This window comes from Panthera pardus, unplaced genomic scaffold, assembly GCF_024362965.1.
Source record: "Panthera pardus isolate Hobbes unplaced genomic scaffold, ASM2436296v1 HiC_scaffold_7, whole genome shotgun sequence".
Classification (NCBI taxonomy): Eukaryota; Metazoa; Chordata; class Mammalia; order Carnivora; family Felidae; genus Panthera; species Panthera pardus.
The window spans coordinates 18,084-35,018 of NW_026527002.1; the positions used below are offsets into that span (position 1 = coordinate 18,084).

The following is a 16,935-nucleotide window of genomic DNA, read 5'->3' on the forward strand; positions in this document are numbered from 1 at the left end:
TCTCCAGGTTTTCCAAAGGGGGAGAGGTGGGAGGTGCAGGAGAAAAGCATCCAAAGAAAAGACTTCAAAAGGGAAGGGCTGGAGAAGGTGCAAGGCCTTAGGACATGTTTCCATAGCTGAACACTGCGGCTTCTAAGGAACGCCTAGAGCCTTTAACATTGTCCAAGGTGGGACACATCTGATCTTCACACCTGACCCTTCCTAGTGATAGAGAAACCAGTTAACTCGAAATTCAACCTTGAAAAGCTAAACCATTAGAGTGATTGACACACTTGCTTAGCTGACTTGATGCACATAGTCTTTAGCAATTGTCCTAGTAAAAAGAAGCTTCGTTCTGGAGTCGGGGCCTCGTTCCGACTCGAGTATGAGGAACTTCACTTAACTGAACGTTGTAGACTCATCTTTTGCGACTCCAGCCATGCTCCCTGCAACACGTGTGAGGGAACAAAATCGTAATGACTTCATGGTGTCCTTGTACTCTACAATTGTACTATACTTTAATCATTTAGGTTGAACTTTTAAATGGTTTCAGTGTTTTGCTGTTAAAATGAGCACATTGGGGGCTGGGCAAAGTGGGCGAAGGGGAAGGGAGAGACAAGCTTCCAGTTGTAGAATGAATAAGTCAGAGGAATAAAAAGCCCAGCATAGGAAGTTTAGTCAGTGATACTGTAATGTAGTGTCACATAGTGACAGAAGGTAACTACATGTGTGGTGAGCATAGCATAATGTGTAAACTTATCAAATAACTATGTTGTATACCTGAAACTAATGTAACTGTGTGTCAGCTCTACTCACATAAAAATGTTTAATTACGATAATAAAATCAGTGATGTGGTGATCATCCTAAGGTCTCAAGGTTTGCCCACATTCTTAAATAACTCCTTAGAATACACTGGAAATTTACTCATGTGTTTTTTATTCATTTATCTAGATTCCAATTCTAGAAATGGAATTGGTGAGTTAAAAGGGACATTCCTATTTACATTTGGTTTTGTGCTACGCACTGTCTCTACTGAGAATGTTCAGAAGTTCCTAGAACTACTTCCATGAGTCTGCTAATTTAGGGTTCATTTAAGTCAAGATTATAACATCATAAAGAGCGTGTTTAAAACCATAAAGTAGTTACACTTTTCTTTCCAGTCACAAGGGGTATTGTATAAAATTGTGGGAAAATTCTCAGCTACCAAAATATATTCTATAAGAAATTGATACGGTGAGGAGTTAAACCAGCTAGGAATAACATGGGCAACAAAAGGGGACAGTCTGAAGGGTATTTTTCCGCTTTCTTTTAAAGAGTGTTTTATGTTAAAACATGGCATGAATATAGTTTTTTTGCCTTTTTAAATATAGTCTGAAAAGTTCAAAGTTGTGGAAACCAAAGAATTCTGTTATTTCAATTGGAAGAACTGACAGCGGTTATGAAAATTTTCAAACACATGAAAAAGTTTCAAAGCTGTAGACATGAACTCCTTTACATCGAAAGCCTTTGGTATGCATTACCTAAGACAAAGCATATTTGCCCTAAATAAAGAGAATAATTTATCCTACCAAAGAAAACTAAATACTATTTCCTTAATATCTGGTACTCCAAGTTTTTTTTTTTCAAATTTTCCTCAAATGTCCCTAGAATTTCTTATGTATGTTTTTTTATGAAATATCATCAAGTCAAGGGTTCGGGCATTACATTTGGTTGGTCAGTAAAATAAAGTTTGATCAGTGTAAGTCTAATTCCATTAACACAAGCTCTATTATTATCTTTATAAACAATGGTAATATTTCATTCCACCCTGTTTGTGGTCCTTACTTGATCGATATCTCAAGAGACCAGTTAGTTTTACATGTCCTTTATTTCTCTCCATTTATATGTCCATTTTAAAGTTGATTTATTAATTACTGTATATGCAAGAGACTTTATCATTAGAATCCTGATTCTAAAGGAAGCTTTCCTGCAAGTTTTCAGATAAGTAATACTTGAAGATAAATGTATGTATAAGTGCTTTTAGGATGAATGTAAAATATGAAATACTAGAAAGCATAATCACTTTGGGGCTAAAGGAGGCAAACTGGAAAACAAAACACATGAAAAGGTTACAGACTCAATAAACACAGATATCAAGCTGTACTATTTTCAAAGATAGGTGAATTAATTTGTTAAACCAAATATGTTTCTTATAATAAGGATAGTTTTATAAATGTACATAAAAGACTAAATATGTATACAGAATTTTTAGATGAAATTCAGAAAATAAAAAAATATTGTCTGTGAGTATACTTTATCAGCTTGTAGTTAGGCTAGGAACAATTTACGTCATAATCTGAAGGTTTATAAATCATGTCTGGCAACTGTACATTTCTTTGTTTTTCACAAAGTTATTTAATTTAAGAAATTTTGTGATTTGTCCCGTTGGCAATATTAATAGTATATTTAATGGCAGTTTTGGCTTTTTGCCTCTAGATTTTAATAAAGGGAACTTATTTTGTAGTTGCAGTGAGATATTTTAAGTGCTATTTGAGGATAGCGTTTTCTTTTGGAATGTCAGTTGTCTGTGAAGAGCTCTTTTGGAATTTTAATGGTGTCTTCTATTTTCATAGCTGTTCACCCAGAAATCATAGCTTTAGGTATTGTTGGCTTCTCTGGAACAGAGTTGGAGAATCTTGTGAACCAGGCTGCATTAAAGGCGGATGTTGATGGAAAAGAAATGGTTACCATGAAGGAGCTAGAGTTTTCCAAAGACAAAATTCTAATGGGTAGGTTCTTTGTTTCCCCTGTCTTACACTGTTCATTATGTTAGATAATAAATTCTTTTTGAGAAAAAGTTTGTAAAAAAGAAAGGTACAGGAGCAAGAAGATAAATATATGCTCAGAAATAGCCATACAATTGGGCTTCTTACGGAATAAATATAGTTTGTATGATTATACTGTGGGGGTCAGGGGTGTCATGTGTTTACTCTTATCTGACATCGCTGATAAAAGAGTAATTTAACTGGGGCGCCTGGGTGGCTCAGTCGGTTAGGCATCTATGTCTTGATTTCAGCTCAGGTCAGGATCTCAGTGTTCGTGAAATCAAGCCCCCAGTGGGGATCTGCCCTGAGAGCACGGAGCCTGCTTGGAATTCTCTGTCTCCCTTTCTGCCCTTCCCTTGCTCTCATATACCTGGGGTCTCTCCTCTCTCTCAAAATAAACTTTAAAAAAAGAATAATTTTACTAATTTTCAGTATTTGACTTTAAATCTTGATTGACTTCAAAACAGGTTAGGACATTCCTGTTAAATTCTAAATTTATTTTCTAGAATTAAACTTCCCTGGTTGATAGGAAGGATTAAGATGATAGCTCTTACGATTTTGTCTTCTGAAGTGTGCAAGCCGGCTTTTTTTAGCATTATTGCTTCAGTTACTAAGAAGTGGCAGATACCCAAACTCGGATCCTCACTGCTGGGGTGTTGTGGCCAGGCGGGTTTGGCCTATCTCCGGCGCTAGTGTTGGGCTCAGGAGGTAGTGGAAAGGGAGGGTGGGGTGAAGTCTCTGTGGAGCCCGCAGGGTTCGCAATGAAGAGGATTTGGGGGTTCGGGAAGGAGAGGGGCGTGTCGCCCTTGGGCTCCACTTCTGGCTTGCAGAGGCAGGGCAGGGGCATTGGGCAGAAGAACAATAGAATTGACAACTTGCTGCTGGGTTACCATGTCCAAGAAACAGATCTCAGAAAGATCCGCAAGGCTGCTTGCGTGGGCAACGCAGCGCAAGGGCAACAGATTCTGTTCTTCGGGGAAATGGCGTGGATGATAGAGACAAGATGAACAGGTATTAGGGGCTTGGAGGCTGGCAGGGAGGAGGCGGGACGGACGTGGAGAAGAGCACACCAGGCCTAGCTCTACCTGTGCATCTGAGCCCTCCCTCGGGGAGCTGGGTTCTCTTCCCTCCTGAGGTCCCGCTGCCCCTCGGTCGTGGGAACCCTATGTGGTCTAGCACCAGGCCGACAGCGTGAGCGGCAAAAACAAAGTCTTCAGCTGCCCTGGCACGTACCCGGTAATTCCTGAATAGACCATTTGACTCTCAAGTTTGACGTAATTTACCCAAATTTCAATAGTAATACACACGAAATGAAGTGTCGACAACATGTTGTTTTTAATGGACTCATTTTCATAACATAACGTCATAGAAAAGTGCATAATGGGAGAAATAATTCCTGTAATCAACTTCTGGGCTAGAAATTCTTGGGACAAAATCCAGTATCCAGTTTATGTCTGTGTACACTTAGGTATGTGTGCTATTTCCTGAGGGACCTTGGAAGGACATTTTGAAGTGGAAGTTGGCTCTGAATAGGAGGACTCCTTTTTCTCAAAATGTGTACCCTTCCTGTATTTGTCAGTGTTAGGTAAAGCAAATGAAAGCATCCTGGTTTTAAGAATTTTGAGCTACACATGCTCTTCTTTGATGTCATTAAGGAAATTTTTGGACTCACTATCTTGTACATCTGAAAGTGATAGAACACTGTATGTTAACAAACTGGAATTAACCTAAGAACTTATGTTTTTGTATAGGAGGTAGATTTGCCCTTCCAGATATCAAAATGTACCTGAAATTTCCACAAATTATTCATTTACAAACAGCTGAAAAGACAGATAAAGGAGTGGTGCAGAGTAGAATATGACCAACGCTCAAATATACATAAGACTTTAGAATTTCATACTGGTGACATTGCATATTAGTAGGAAAAGGTGAACTATTCGTAAGTAGTGGAGAAACAGCCGATTTGGAGAAAACTTGTTAGAATTTTATCTCCCTAAAATAAGTTCCAGATGGGCTATAAATTTAAAAATTGTAATATGCAAAATAAGAAAAGTGACAGAAAAAAATCCCACAAATGCCTATTTACCCATCCTAAGAATGACTTGAAAAGCAAGACTTTTGGGGGGTGCCTGGGTGGCTCAGTCAGTTAAGTCTCTGACTCTTGATTTCGGCTCAGGTCCTAATCTCAGGTGTTCGTGGGTTCAAGCCCTTCGACGGGCTCCCTGCTGTCAATGTGGAGCATGCTTGGGATTCTGTGTTGCCTCTCTCTCTCTCTCTCTCTCTCTCTCTCTCTCTCTCTCTCTCAAAAAAAAAAAAAAAAATTTGGGCCCCTGGGTGGCTCAGTTTGTTAAGCAGTCTGACTTTCGGAGTCATAATCCCGTGCTTTGTGGGTTGGAGCCCCGCTTCAGGCTCTGTGCTGACAGCTCAGATTCTGTGTCTCCCTCCCTCTCTGCCCCTCCCTTGCTTGCACACTGTGTCTCTTTCTCTCAAAAATAAATATTAAAAAATATTTTTTTAAATCAAGAATTCTGGAGATTTATTTAGCAACATAAAAAACTAAAAGTCTCTATCAGAAAATAATATTAAAATAAAAGACAAGGCACTTGCAAATATTTACAACATATTTGTATCCGGCAACAAAATTTATCTTCATTTTACAGGGAAGTCTTTGAAAACAAAACGTACAAAAATCTGTAATTTGAAATCGTGCAAAGTATTTCTTTGCATATCTACAAGGGGCCAGTGGACATAGGGAAATACAGTGTCCGTGGGAAAAAGAAATCTAAGTGAAAAAGGGACTGAAATAGTTTTTCATCTACAACCTTTGTGAAAGAGTGATGTTGCTTATACTGCGGCTTAAAGTTTAGGTTGTTTTCAACTTCCCAATAGACAATTTGGTACATATTTTAAAAAATATGTATTCCTTTTACCCATCAATTTTAGTTCTACTAAAATATCTTTAGGAAATCACTAGAGATAAATGACATATATTTTGCTTTTCTCAGCACTATTTAAAATAACAATGTTTTAAGAAACACTCATACTATGGCTTTTATAAGTAAATGTCATTACATCCATAAGATGGATCTGTGATCATTGAAAGTGGCATAGATAATAAATATACACAGAGATGCAAAGCTGTGCTTTAGTTTTTCAAGTAAGAAAAAAATCAGTGTGATCGTAGGTACACAGCCCAAAAATGCACATAATGTGATGACACTTATTTCTGAGCCTTTGTATTTACATAGATTTTTCTCTGCCTTCAAAGAAACTCTGTGCTTTCTACAGGAAAGGGTGTATAAAGGTCCTATTAAAAGTTTATTATCAACAGAAAGGGTTTATTATCGTTGAAGTAACCCTGGAAAAGAGCAAGAATATAAATCTTATAAACATAAGAATAATTTCTCATTTTGATTTAAAAAATATTGTTGGATTTAATATAAGCCAAGTGAGTTAATTAAAATGTATTTTGAAGATTGGCATATTTGGACAACTTTGTGCTTCAGAAGTAAAGTGAGTATTTTTATTTGCACTTGTAGATTTTATTATGCATATATTAAGAAGATACATGTTTTCTGTTTTAGGTAGCTTTATTACATGTAATAGGTAAATGATTTATATTAATCATGAAAGTAAAATATATTAGTTGTGTGCTTATGAAAAAAATAAGTCCTAGCAAATATAAGTGATTATTTACTGTTTCAGAAGTATGCTTTCCTTTATATACATTTTCTTTAAAATTTTTGAAGTCTCCTACTGTATTTATCCACTCTTTCCATCCACTTATTTATCAACTAGAACCTGCACATATATTATGTAGCGGACATAGTCTACCCAAGATCCTTTTCTCAAAAACTTCATTTTGCACAGTATGAGCAAGATGAGATATTTTGTTTTTTATTTTCTAAAGATTTTATTTTTTTAAGTTTATATTTTGAGAGGGATGGGGTGGGGTGGGGGTGGGGGGAATAGAGGGACAGAGAGAGAATCCCAAGCAGGCCCCATGCTGAAAGCAGGAACTTTTCCAATACACTTTTCAAAAAGTCCCAACATGGGGCTTGGGCCAGTGAACATGAGATCATGACTTGAGCCCAAATCAAGAGCTGCACGCTTAACGGACTGAGCCACCCAGGTGCCCCAGCTTTTGTGTACTTTATGTTTTAAGTGTTATTTATTGTTGAGGGTGAAAGCATGAGCAGGGGAGGGGGAAGGGAGAGGAAGGACAGAGCATCTAAAGCAGGCTCTGCACCAGATTTCATTTTTAAGTAATCTCTATACCCATCGTGGGGCTCAAATTTACAACCTTGAGATCAAGGTCCTATGCTCTACTGAATGAGCAAGCAAGGCACCCCTAAGATGAGAAATTTTACATTGAAGTATTAAGACTTAATCTCAATGGGAAGTTTTCTTCCTTCCTTTCAAAGTTTCTGAAGATAGGAAATTGTAAAAGATAACCTTTACCTGCCCTTCTGAAATTTATGAGAGTAGTTAGTACTAATATTGATCACTGGAAATGATTTTCGTACAATCTGTAGACCTCAATATTTAATAAAATGAACTGTTCCTAGTCATTGGAATCCTGAGTTTCCTTTGTCTTAAACTTTCTTGAGAGGCAAAGTAAGAAATCCTTAAAATTTTTTTCTTTTGTTAATTTAGTCCTATTTTGCTATAATGCTTTTCAGAACTAAAATTTATTTAAGTGCCAATCATATTAGAACTGCAATAGACCTATTGTATATACCATCATTTCACATAATGGAAGGCACCAAGATTCTATGGTATCCCACTATTTTATATACCAAAAATTTTTTTAAAGACCGGCCATTTACACTTGTAAGACAATTTGAGTTATAAATTGCATTACAATGTCAGAGATATTAAAATGTGACAAAATGAGCATCTTAGAATCACTGAAATGCAGTATTCTTGCTAATCCTTAAAACTTGTCTGCAAAGTAGGTGTAATTGTATCAAGATACCTAATTGAAGTGTTGTCTATGTACAGCAGTAGTAATGGTAAAATTATCTTATCCAACAACTATTGAGATGTTATTTGTGCTAGGAATTGTTCTAATTACTTGCATAGATCCTCATTTAAGCATCACAACAAGGTCTTGTGAGATAACTACTCTGTATTTCATTTCATTTCATTTCATTTCATTTTATTATTTATTTTTACTAATCTCTACACGTACTGTGGGGCTTCAAACTCATGACCCTGAGATCAAGAGTTACATGCTCTTCAGACTGAGCTAGCCAGGTGACCCGAGACAACTACTATTTTTATCCCCTTTTGTTGAGGACATTGAGGATAAGTCTAAGCAATAACTACTGAGTGACAGAGTTAAAACTAGGATTCAAACCCAAGCGGAGGTGAATCCCGAGGACATGTTCTTCTCTTCAAACAGGCTGTTCTTTTATTAGTGTGATGAGTAATCACTACTAAATATTGTATTTTCTCCAGGGGAAAACTGAATCTTTGTTTTGGAGGCATAGGAATAACATGCTACTTAATGTTTACAAATTCCTGAATTAACTGCAAGTTTTGAGAGAGTGCACTATCATTTCCTAAAAAGTCCTCTCACTTTTTTAGGACTTCTCTCCATTTGACCTGTGCCAATGGCCATCCAGAAGTGGTGACCCTCCTAGTAGAGAGGAAATGTCATCTTAACTTCTGTGATCATGAAAACAGGACAGCTCTCATGAAGGTATGTAGTAGCAGCTATGTCTGCCTGAGATAGATTTGATGTCCTTACTTAGAATGAAAATGAAGTTATTGCCTTGAAACAAAACTAATTGGTGAGAACCGTGGCAAGCTTACTTTAAATTCTCAGAATTTACACTCTGTTTATTGGCATATCACTGACAGGCCGTACAGTGCCAGGAAGAGAAATGTGTAAACATACTATTGGAAAATGGTGCCTATCCAAATATTAGGGATATGAGTGGCAACCCTGCTCTCCACTATGCGGCCTTTGGTGATAATATATCCATAACAGGGAAGCTGCTGCTGTACAATGCGAATACTGAAGCAAGAAATAAGGTAAAGAACTAATTTATACAGTATTTGAAATTTTATATATTATGAATATTTTAGCCTCAAAATGTTTTATTTCACACACACACGTACACTCACTCACTGAATTCTATGCATCAGGCCCTGTCATCATGGAAATAACTCCAATGCCAAGTCAGGGAGGGCTAGAAAAAGGTAGTGCCTACAGAAAGGGCAAAGTTTTATCTCCCAGCCACCCTTCCACCTCAGAAAGAAAATGTTTCCATTAGTGCCTACAAGTGGATGGTAGTCTCAGAGCCCATAAAGGGCTAAAAGGTCTAGAGGGGAGTGAGGTGATGATGGAGGCTGGGTGCTATGCAGGGGCTTAGGCAAGGGATGCTGCTGGGGACAGGGGGGAGGAGGAATAGAGACCCAGACCCATCAGGGAGAGCTTGGATGTGTGCAAGCGGGAGGAGAAAGCAGGTTGTAGGTGCTGGGCACTGCAGGCCCCGGTGCTCTGAAGATGAGGGCATTGGGGTCAGGTCATGTCTTGACATCCAGCAAAGGCATCTACTTGTGTTAGTAGCCACTCGTCCAGCCATGTACCATGTTGGGTGTCCCACTTCAGAGAGTAGCTCCTGTCCAACTTTGTGTAGCTCCTCAGCAGGGTTGTAACTGTACATGGGGAGTAGATGATGGCCACACTTGCTGGCCCACCGGCCTTTTCTTTGACATGCATTACCTCTCACTGTTGAAGCCCTTAGAAGAACACCTTTGGTTGACAAGGGTAGGGTCAATTTTACGTATTTGGAAGTTCAAGTATTCCCTGAATGAAAATATTTGGCAATAACTTATTTATCTAAGATTTCTTTGTTTCTTTTTTCCTTATTATTTTTTATTTATTTTTGAGAGAGACAGAGACAGAACAAGAGGGGGAGAGGGGTAGAGAGAGAGATGGAGACACAGAATCTGAAGCAGACTCCAGGCTCCCAGCTGTCAGCACAGAACCCAATGCAGGCATGAACTCATGAACCATGAGACTAAGACCTGAGCCAAAGTTGAATGCTCTACCAACTGAGCCACCTAGGCACCCCTAAGATTTCATTTTAAATAAGGATACTTCTAAAGAAACATTAGAGAATTCTACTTTGTTTTCTGTTTATGGTGAATAATTATGAAAACAATATATTTGTTAAAGGTAAAACATTCCGTTTTCAAACATTTTTCCCATCAAATTTTTTTATTAGTGGAAAACAACACGGGAACGCAAAATTTTCCCTAAGCTTTGTCTTAAAACTCAAAGAAAACAAATGTATTTTACAATAAAAAATATTGCTGCTGTTGACAAGTTCCTATCTGATAAAAAAGTGATTTAAAAAAATGGGATTTTTTTATTGGCCAAGGCTTAAGAGAAAAAAGGGGAAAGGAGGGAGCAGTCAGAACTAAGTAGGCCAATTTGGAAATTTGACAAGTGAGAAAAAATAACAAGAAGAAGTTGTTTATTCTATTTTTTCCCCCTTCATTTTATATGTTTAGTCAAGGAGTCTTCAATTTTTGAGGGGAATAATTGTTACTTAGGGAAAGAGTGAGTTGTAAACCTGCCTAGAGACCTAGTGTAGGAGGACTCAGAGGAAATCAGATTGGCAGTGAACAGGTGGTTGATTAAGTGGGCAAGGAGAAGAAAGAATAAATAACTGTCATATAATCCTATTCTGGCAGAAACAGCCACTTAAGAGTCTAAACTCTGCTCTGAAATCTAGAATATCTTGATGGGAAGTAAGAAGTTTAAAAGTAATGAAATCAAGTTGCACTTTGACTTTACATTTAGTCCCTGTTCTACCTCTGCTCAGGGAAATTAAATGCAGTTTTGATAAGTCATTCTTTTGGCTAAATCTTCAAATGATGGAGTTGGCCACATAGATGAGACTGATGTGATTGCTGCACCAGCTCTCAGCTAGAATTGTGGTGGTGAATCCCCATGCCCTGGGGAAGTTTCAATTTTTTTTAACAAGCCTAAACTCTCCCCTGAAGAGTTTGAGTAAATCTAGTAACATGTGTACATAGACATGGATATTTAGAAATATTTTTTTTGAGACTGTGCTACAACTCTTGGGTAAGAACTACTGGGGTGTGTGGGTGGCTCAGTCGGTTAAGCGTCTGACTTCAGGCTCAGGTCGTCATCTCACAGTTCACAAGTTCTAGCCCTGTGTTGGGCTCTGTGCTGACAGCTTAGACAGAGCCTGGAGCCTGCTTCATATTCTGTAGTCTCCCTCTCTTTTTGCCCCTCTCCTGTTCGTGCTCTTTCTCTCTCTTCCACAAAAAGTGGACATTTTAAAAAAAAGAAAGAAAAAGCTACTGAATGGAGAGGTACCCAGGTTGTTCGGTTGATTAAGCGTCCGACTTCCACTCAGGTTGTGATCTCATGGTTTGTGAGTTCGAGTCTCACACTGGGCTCTGCACTGATGGTGCAGACACACATGAGAGTCTCTCTCCCTGCCCCTCCCCCACTCGTTCACGCTTGCTCTCTCTCTCCCTGTCTCTCATATTAATAGCCATTTGGTTATTACAAGCAATGTTTTCCTGATTGCAATAGGAGAAAATCTTGATTCTTCTTTATTTGTTGAAGATATGTTAACGACTGTCTTATGAGGTCTGTTAAATTCATATAGGCCTGGCATAATCCAAATGGTAGTTTTAAACTTGGAAATGTAGTTAGTGACAATACAGTTGAGAATTCTTTTCATAATTTAGTTTCAGCATAGTTTTGAACTAATTTGTCTATTTGATTAACAGTCTGGGAGAATTAAACACAGATAGATTGCCGTTTTAATAAGCGTTGGAAAAATTCTTAAAGTAGGTGCTACGTGTTTTATTGTTGTGATTCTTTTAGACAGAGAGTGAGTGGGGGAGAAGGGCAGAGGGAGAAAGGGAGAACATCAAGCAGGCTCCAAGCTCAGTGCCAAGCTTGATGCAGGACTCAGTCCCACAACTCTGGGATCATGACCTGAGCTGAAGTCAAGCATCAGATGCTCAACTGACTAATCCACCCAGGCTCCCCTCTTATGAGTCTTAATAGCAATGTTTATTACATGTTGGGGCTTAAGATTTTGGTAAAGGTGATACTGATACTTCAGGAAAGATTTACATACATAAATTTGCTTTATACACAACCAAATTACCCTTGGCCTGACTAAATTTGGCCACTGGGTGTGTTTCGTTTCCTCCATAAATTGAGTCATTTAAAATTATGACACTCATGCAGAAATCTGGATTTCAGACTTTTCTTATATAATCATACCTTGTACTTTGAGTCCATACCACTGTTTGGTATGAATTACAGTGGCTGCCCTTTTTTTTTTTTTTAACGTTTATTTATTTTTGAGACAGAGAGAAACACAGCATGAAAGGGGGAGGGGCAGAGAGATAGGGAGACACAGTATCAGAAGCAGGCTCCAGGCTCTGAGCCATCAGCCCAGAGCCCGACGCGGGGCTCGAACTCAAGACCGCGAAATCGTGACCTGAGTTGAAGTCGGACGCTTAACCAAATGAGCCACCCAGGCGCCCCGTGGCCGCCCTTTTTATATGAGGTATGTCTCCAGTTTGCTATTGTCCCCACTTATGTTCTTCACTTACTCGAGTCACCTACTTTGCCTCCATAAGCATTGCATTTACAATTACTGTTTTATGATATATATATATACACACACACACAAACACACACACATATATTTATACACACAAATATACATATATATATTTTTTAGACTGTGCTAATCAGATCTCTTTTGGACACCAAGAAACCTTGGTAATTTTTTTTAAAGTTAATTTTGAGAAAGAGAGAGAGAGAATCCCTAGGAGGCACTGGGTTTGAACTCATGAATCATGAGACCTGCCTTGAGCCAATATCAAGAGTCAGATGCTTAACTGACTGAGCTACCCAGGCATCTCTCTTTTATGGTCTATTTTGATAAAGATTTCAAGGTTTTCAAGGCAGTCCATATTGATTCATAATATATATTTTGTATTTTATGTTAATATCTTTGGAATAAAATTGAATTTTCCAAGTTAGACTTTCTGTTTTTGTATTGTATTTGTTTTTTTTTTTAATGTTTATTGATTTTTGTAGGAGAGAGAGCACGTGCATGAGTGGGGGAGGGGCAGAGAGAAAGGGAGACACAGAATCCCAAGCAGGCTCCAGGCTGAGCTGTCAGCATAGAGCCCAATGCAGGGCTTGAACTCACAAACCATGACATCATGACCTGAACCGAAGTCAGCCTTTTAACTGACTGAGCCACCCAGGTGCCCCATAAGTTAGTTTGAAAAGACAATTTTCCTTCTGTGTACTATAAATAATCGTATTCCTGGGGTGCCTGGGTGGCTCAGTCGGTTGAGCGTCTGACCGGCTCAGGTCATGATCTTGCTGTCTGTGAGTTTGAGCCCCGTGTGGGGCTCTGTGCTGACAGCTCAGAGACTGTAGCCTGCTTCGGATTCTATGTCTCCCTCTCTCTCTACCCCTAGCCCGCTCATGCTCTGTCTCTCTCTGTCAAAAATAAATAAACATTAAAAGAAACAAAATTTGAATAATCATATTCCTTTTGGAATATTTGCAAACCGTATTAGATTAATCATGGTTACAGTTGAATAGGTTATGCCTATTGCAGCAATAGTCTCTTTCTTCTCAGCATTGTTCCCTAAAAATGCAAATAATGTAGTCACTTTCATTATGCTAAAAATGATCTGTATAAATCAGTTTTTGAATTTTTATTGATAAGCCATTATATTTTTATTTCCGATTTGTAGTTTCCCTAAAATATAAAGTAGCTATTCCAGTGGAAACTGGAATACAACTAGAATACAAACAGATTTTTTTAGAAGTAGATACGTATTAGGGTCCCAGGATTATTATAATTGACAGTAAAATTTCATATGGAGCTTCCAAACAGATAAGATAAAAATTTAGCATTTTATAATAGGAGAAAGCCCATGGGCTATTTAATATTAAGTAATCAAAGTTCATTTGAAGCTTAACTCTTGGAGTTCTGAGCCCATCTCCTTAGTGACCCATTTGGAGCAGCGATGCCTTATGTTGACATCTCGGATGTCAGTGGATCCTGATACCACTGACAGAAGACAAGCAAGTTTTACTTGGGGAAAAGTTTCACCTTTTCGGAAAGCTCTCCAAACTATATCCCTGAAACTCTGATTCCTCAAATGTGAATATTTGCCACAAAAATGATTGTCAAATGGGGACTGAGCAGATTTAAATGTACTTCTGTAATGCCAGACATATAATGCAGTTTTATAATATATCTCAAACATAGATGATCATGAAATCTTTCCATTGGGACATAGTACTTACCTTCTGGGAAAGTAGGTATTCTTTGGAAGATAATTTAAGAAACACTACTCCAGAGATCATCATTTAGGTTATTAATTTAGTAAAAGTACTTAAAGCATTTACTGCTGTGTTTTGGAGTTTGGAGATATACAGATAAAAAATAGTCCCTGCTCTCAAGAAGCTCTTGGTTTAGATAGGGAACTATACATTATACCATAAGTGCTGTGATAGAAGCAACGATCTTGGAACAAGTACTGTTTGAAGTGAGTTTGGGAGAATGACTTCATATAATCTGTTGAAGAAGGTGGAGAAGGGCTATTTAATTAAAAACAATTTTTAATGTGTATTTCTTTTTGAGAGAGAGAGAGGGCAGAGAGAGAGAGAGACAGAATCTGGAACAGGTTCCAAGATGTGCGCTGCCAGCATAGAGCACAATGCAGGGATCGAACTCACAAACCCTGAGCTCATGACCTGAGCTGCAGTTGGTCCCTTAACCAACTGAGCCACCCACGTGCCCCAGTGGAGGAGGGCTATTTTAAAGAGAAGCAACACCAAGTGAAGCACAGTGGTAGGAGGGAAGAGGCCATTTTTTATTTACTTTTTGTATTATATGTTTAAGTTTAGAGGATATTTTGCATGGTTTAAAATTCTGTATGGAAAGGTGTCATTTTGTAAATTCTAAATTGTTTTTGCTCTTTTACAGGAAAACATCACACTACTTCTAGTTGCTGTAAATGAAAAAAACAGCAAATAGTGGAAGTTTTAGTAAAAAAGGCAGCAAATATAATTGCAGAGGATAAATTAAAAAGGTGCAGTAGTTTTCTTTTAAACCTTAGTATGGTTCTAGAGTGGTAATAAATATTCAATTCAGGAAGAATAACTTCAGAAGATTAATTTATAATTATATAGTGAAAAATGTCAACACATCACCAGTTAGGCAGAAAGCAGTTATTCTGACTGGGCAAGATGAAGAACAGGGTATAGCAGAATTCATATTCCTTGGTGATGTTGACTCATGTCATTTGCAGTGTTTAAGTAGGTTCCATGTTTGGCGTGGAGTCCAACGCTGGGCCTGAACTCATGACTCTGAGATCAAGACTCGAGCTGAGGTCGAGTCTGATGCTTAACCAACTGAGTCACCCTGTTGCTCCTGCAATGGTTTTTTTTGTTTGTGTTTTTGTTTTTGTTTTCTGCCACATGATTTTGTGTTAACTAAAGGGATTTCATTTTAGTTTTATAAAGGGTGGACTCTCAGCTCTTAATTTACTTAAGGGCAAAATATTGGCTTTATTAAACCTTTTATGGTATTTTTTAAACTTCTACTTCATAGAGGCACCTGGGTGGCTCAGTTGGTTAAGCATCCGACTTTGGCTCAGGTGATCTCATGGTTCGTGGGTTGAACCCCACATCAGGCTCTGTGCTGACAGTGCAGAGCCTGCTTCAGATTCTCAATCTCTCTCTGTCTCTCTCTCTCTCTGTCTCTGCCCCTTGCCCACACTCTCGCATGCACTCTCTCTCTTTCTCAAAATAAATCATTAATTAAAAAAAAAAAACCTCTACTTCATATACATTTTTCCTTCAAAGATGTATACTGGGGTGCTTGGGTGTCTCAGTTAATTCTATGACTTTGGCCGTGGTCATGATGTCATGGTTCATGGGTGCGAGCCCCACGCCGGGCTCTGTGCTGACAGGTCGGAGCTTGTAGCTGCTTTGGATTCTGTGTATACCTCTCTCCCTCTCCCTTGCTTGAGCTCTATCTCTCAAAAGCAAATAAATGTTAAAAAAAAAAGATGCATATTAAACATAAATAGGAGTTGTGTCTTTTGAATGACTTTTTTTAAATTGCTTTTTTTTTCTTTTTTGAGTAAAACTGATGTCGTTAGGTGATCTCTAAGTGATGATTAATTACTATTACCAAGTCTCATCAGGTTTTATCCTTTTCATGTCCAGTATATGTATTTTTGATTTTATTTTCAATTGGTAGGAGTAGAAATATGAAAGATAACTTTAACTCTATAGACTTTTCTTTTAATGAGGATGTTATAGGTGGGTGATAAAGAAGGAAGAGATGTGCTTTAGATTCACACAAGACTAGGTTCATTCATAGCTTTCCTACTGGCTAGGTGTTGTGACCTTGGGAGTGTTACGTATCATCACTAAATATGTTTCCTGATATGAAAAGGAGGATAATATTCTATCCTTCAAAGGTGGTTGTGCGTAAATAATATTTTATATACATAGCATTTGATTTAGTGCCTACCATATGCTTATCAGCATCGTTAACTATAATTATGCCTATTTTGTTAGCATTCGCATTAAATATTATCATTTTAAGCCTGCAGATAGTTTTTATACTTACTTGACCTCTAGATGGCTTTGAAGTGCACTATATCAGATTAAGGAAGAAATGGGGAATTATTTTTTTAAAATCTTTACCTATACAGATAAGTGACTTAGCATAGTTTCTTGTTTATCAAACGACTTTAAATTAGTAAGCCTATAATACATTACCCAAGTGGAACAAGAAGCTTCTTTTTTCCCCTTCATTTTAGTCTTGGAGATCTTTTACACAGATGAACACTGAAACATGTAAATGGTCGATTCTGAACAGATAGGCAAGATATTAACCTGTTAAAGTATATCAAATTAGCTGTTTAAATAACTCTAAATTCCTAAGAGTGAAGTTATCTGTTATTTTAGAACAGCCTTCATGTTTGCTGTAAATTATGACTCAACAAATGTAGTCAGGCTTTTTCTTCTGCAAGTTATTGACCTCTTTCCTCAAGATGTATATGGATGGGCTGCAGATGAATATGCTT

The 16,935-nt window shown here is 37.9% G+C and overlaps 1 protein-coding gene across 1 annotated transcript in view; it reads left to right on the forward strand.

The window, feature by feature from the left end:
• Positions 1–3,545: 3,545 nt before the first annotated feature.
• POTEA (POTE ankyrin domain family member A) overlaps positions 3,546–16,935 on the forward strand; it is a 77,983-nt gene continuing 64,593 nt past the window's right edge. The window contains 6 exon segments of the mRNA XM_053896586.1: positions 3,546–3,750; positions 3,753–3,795; positions 8,377–8,491; positions 8,653–8,826; positions 14,820–14,850; positions 14,853–14,925. Coding sequence (XP_053752561.1) covers positions 3,546–3,750; positions 3,753–3,795; positions 8,377–8,491; positions 8,653–8,826; positions 14,820–14,850; positions 14,853–14,925 — 641 coding nt within the window.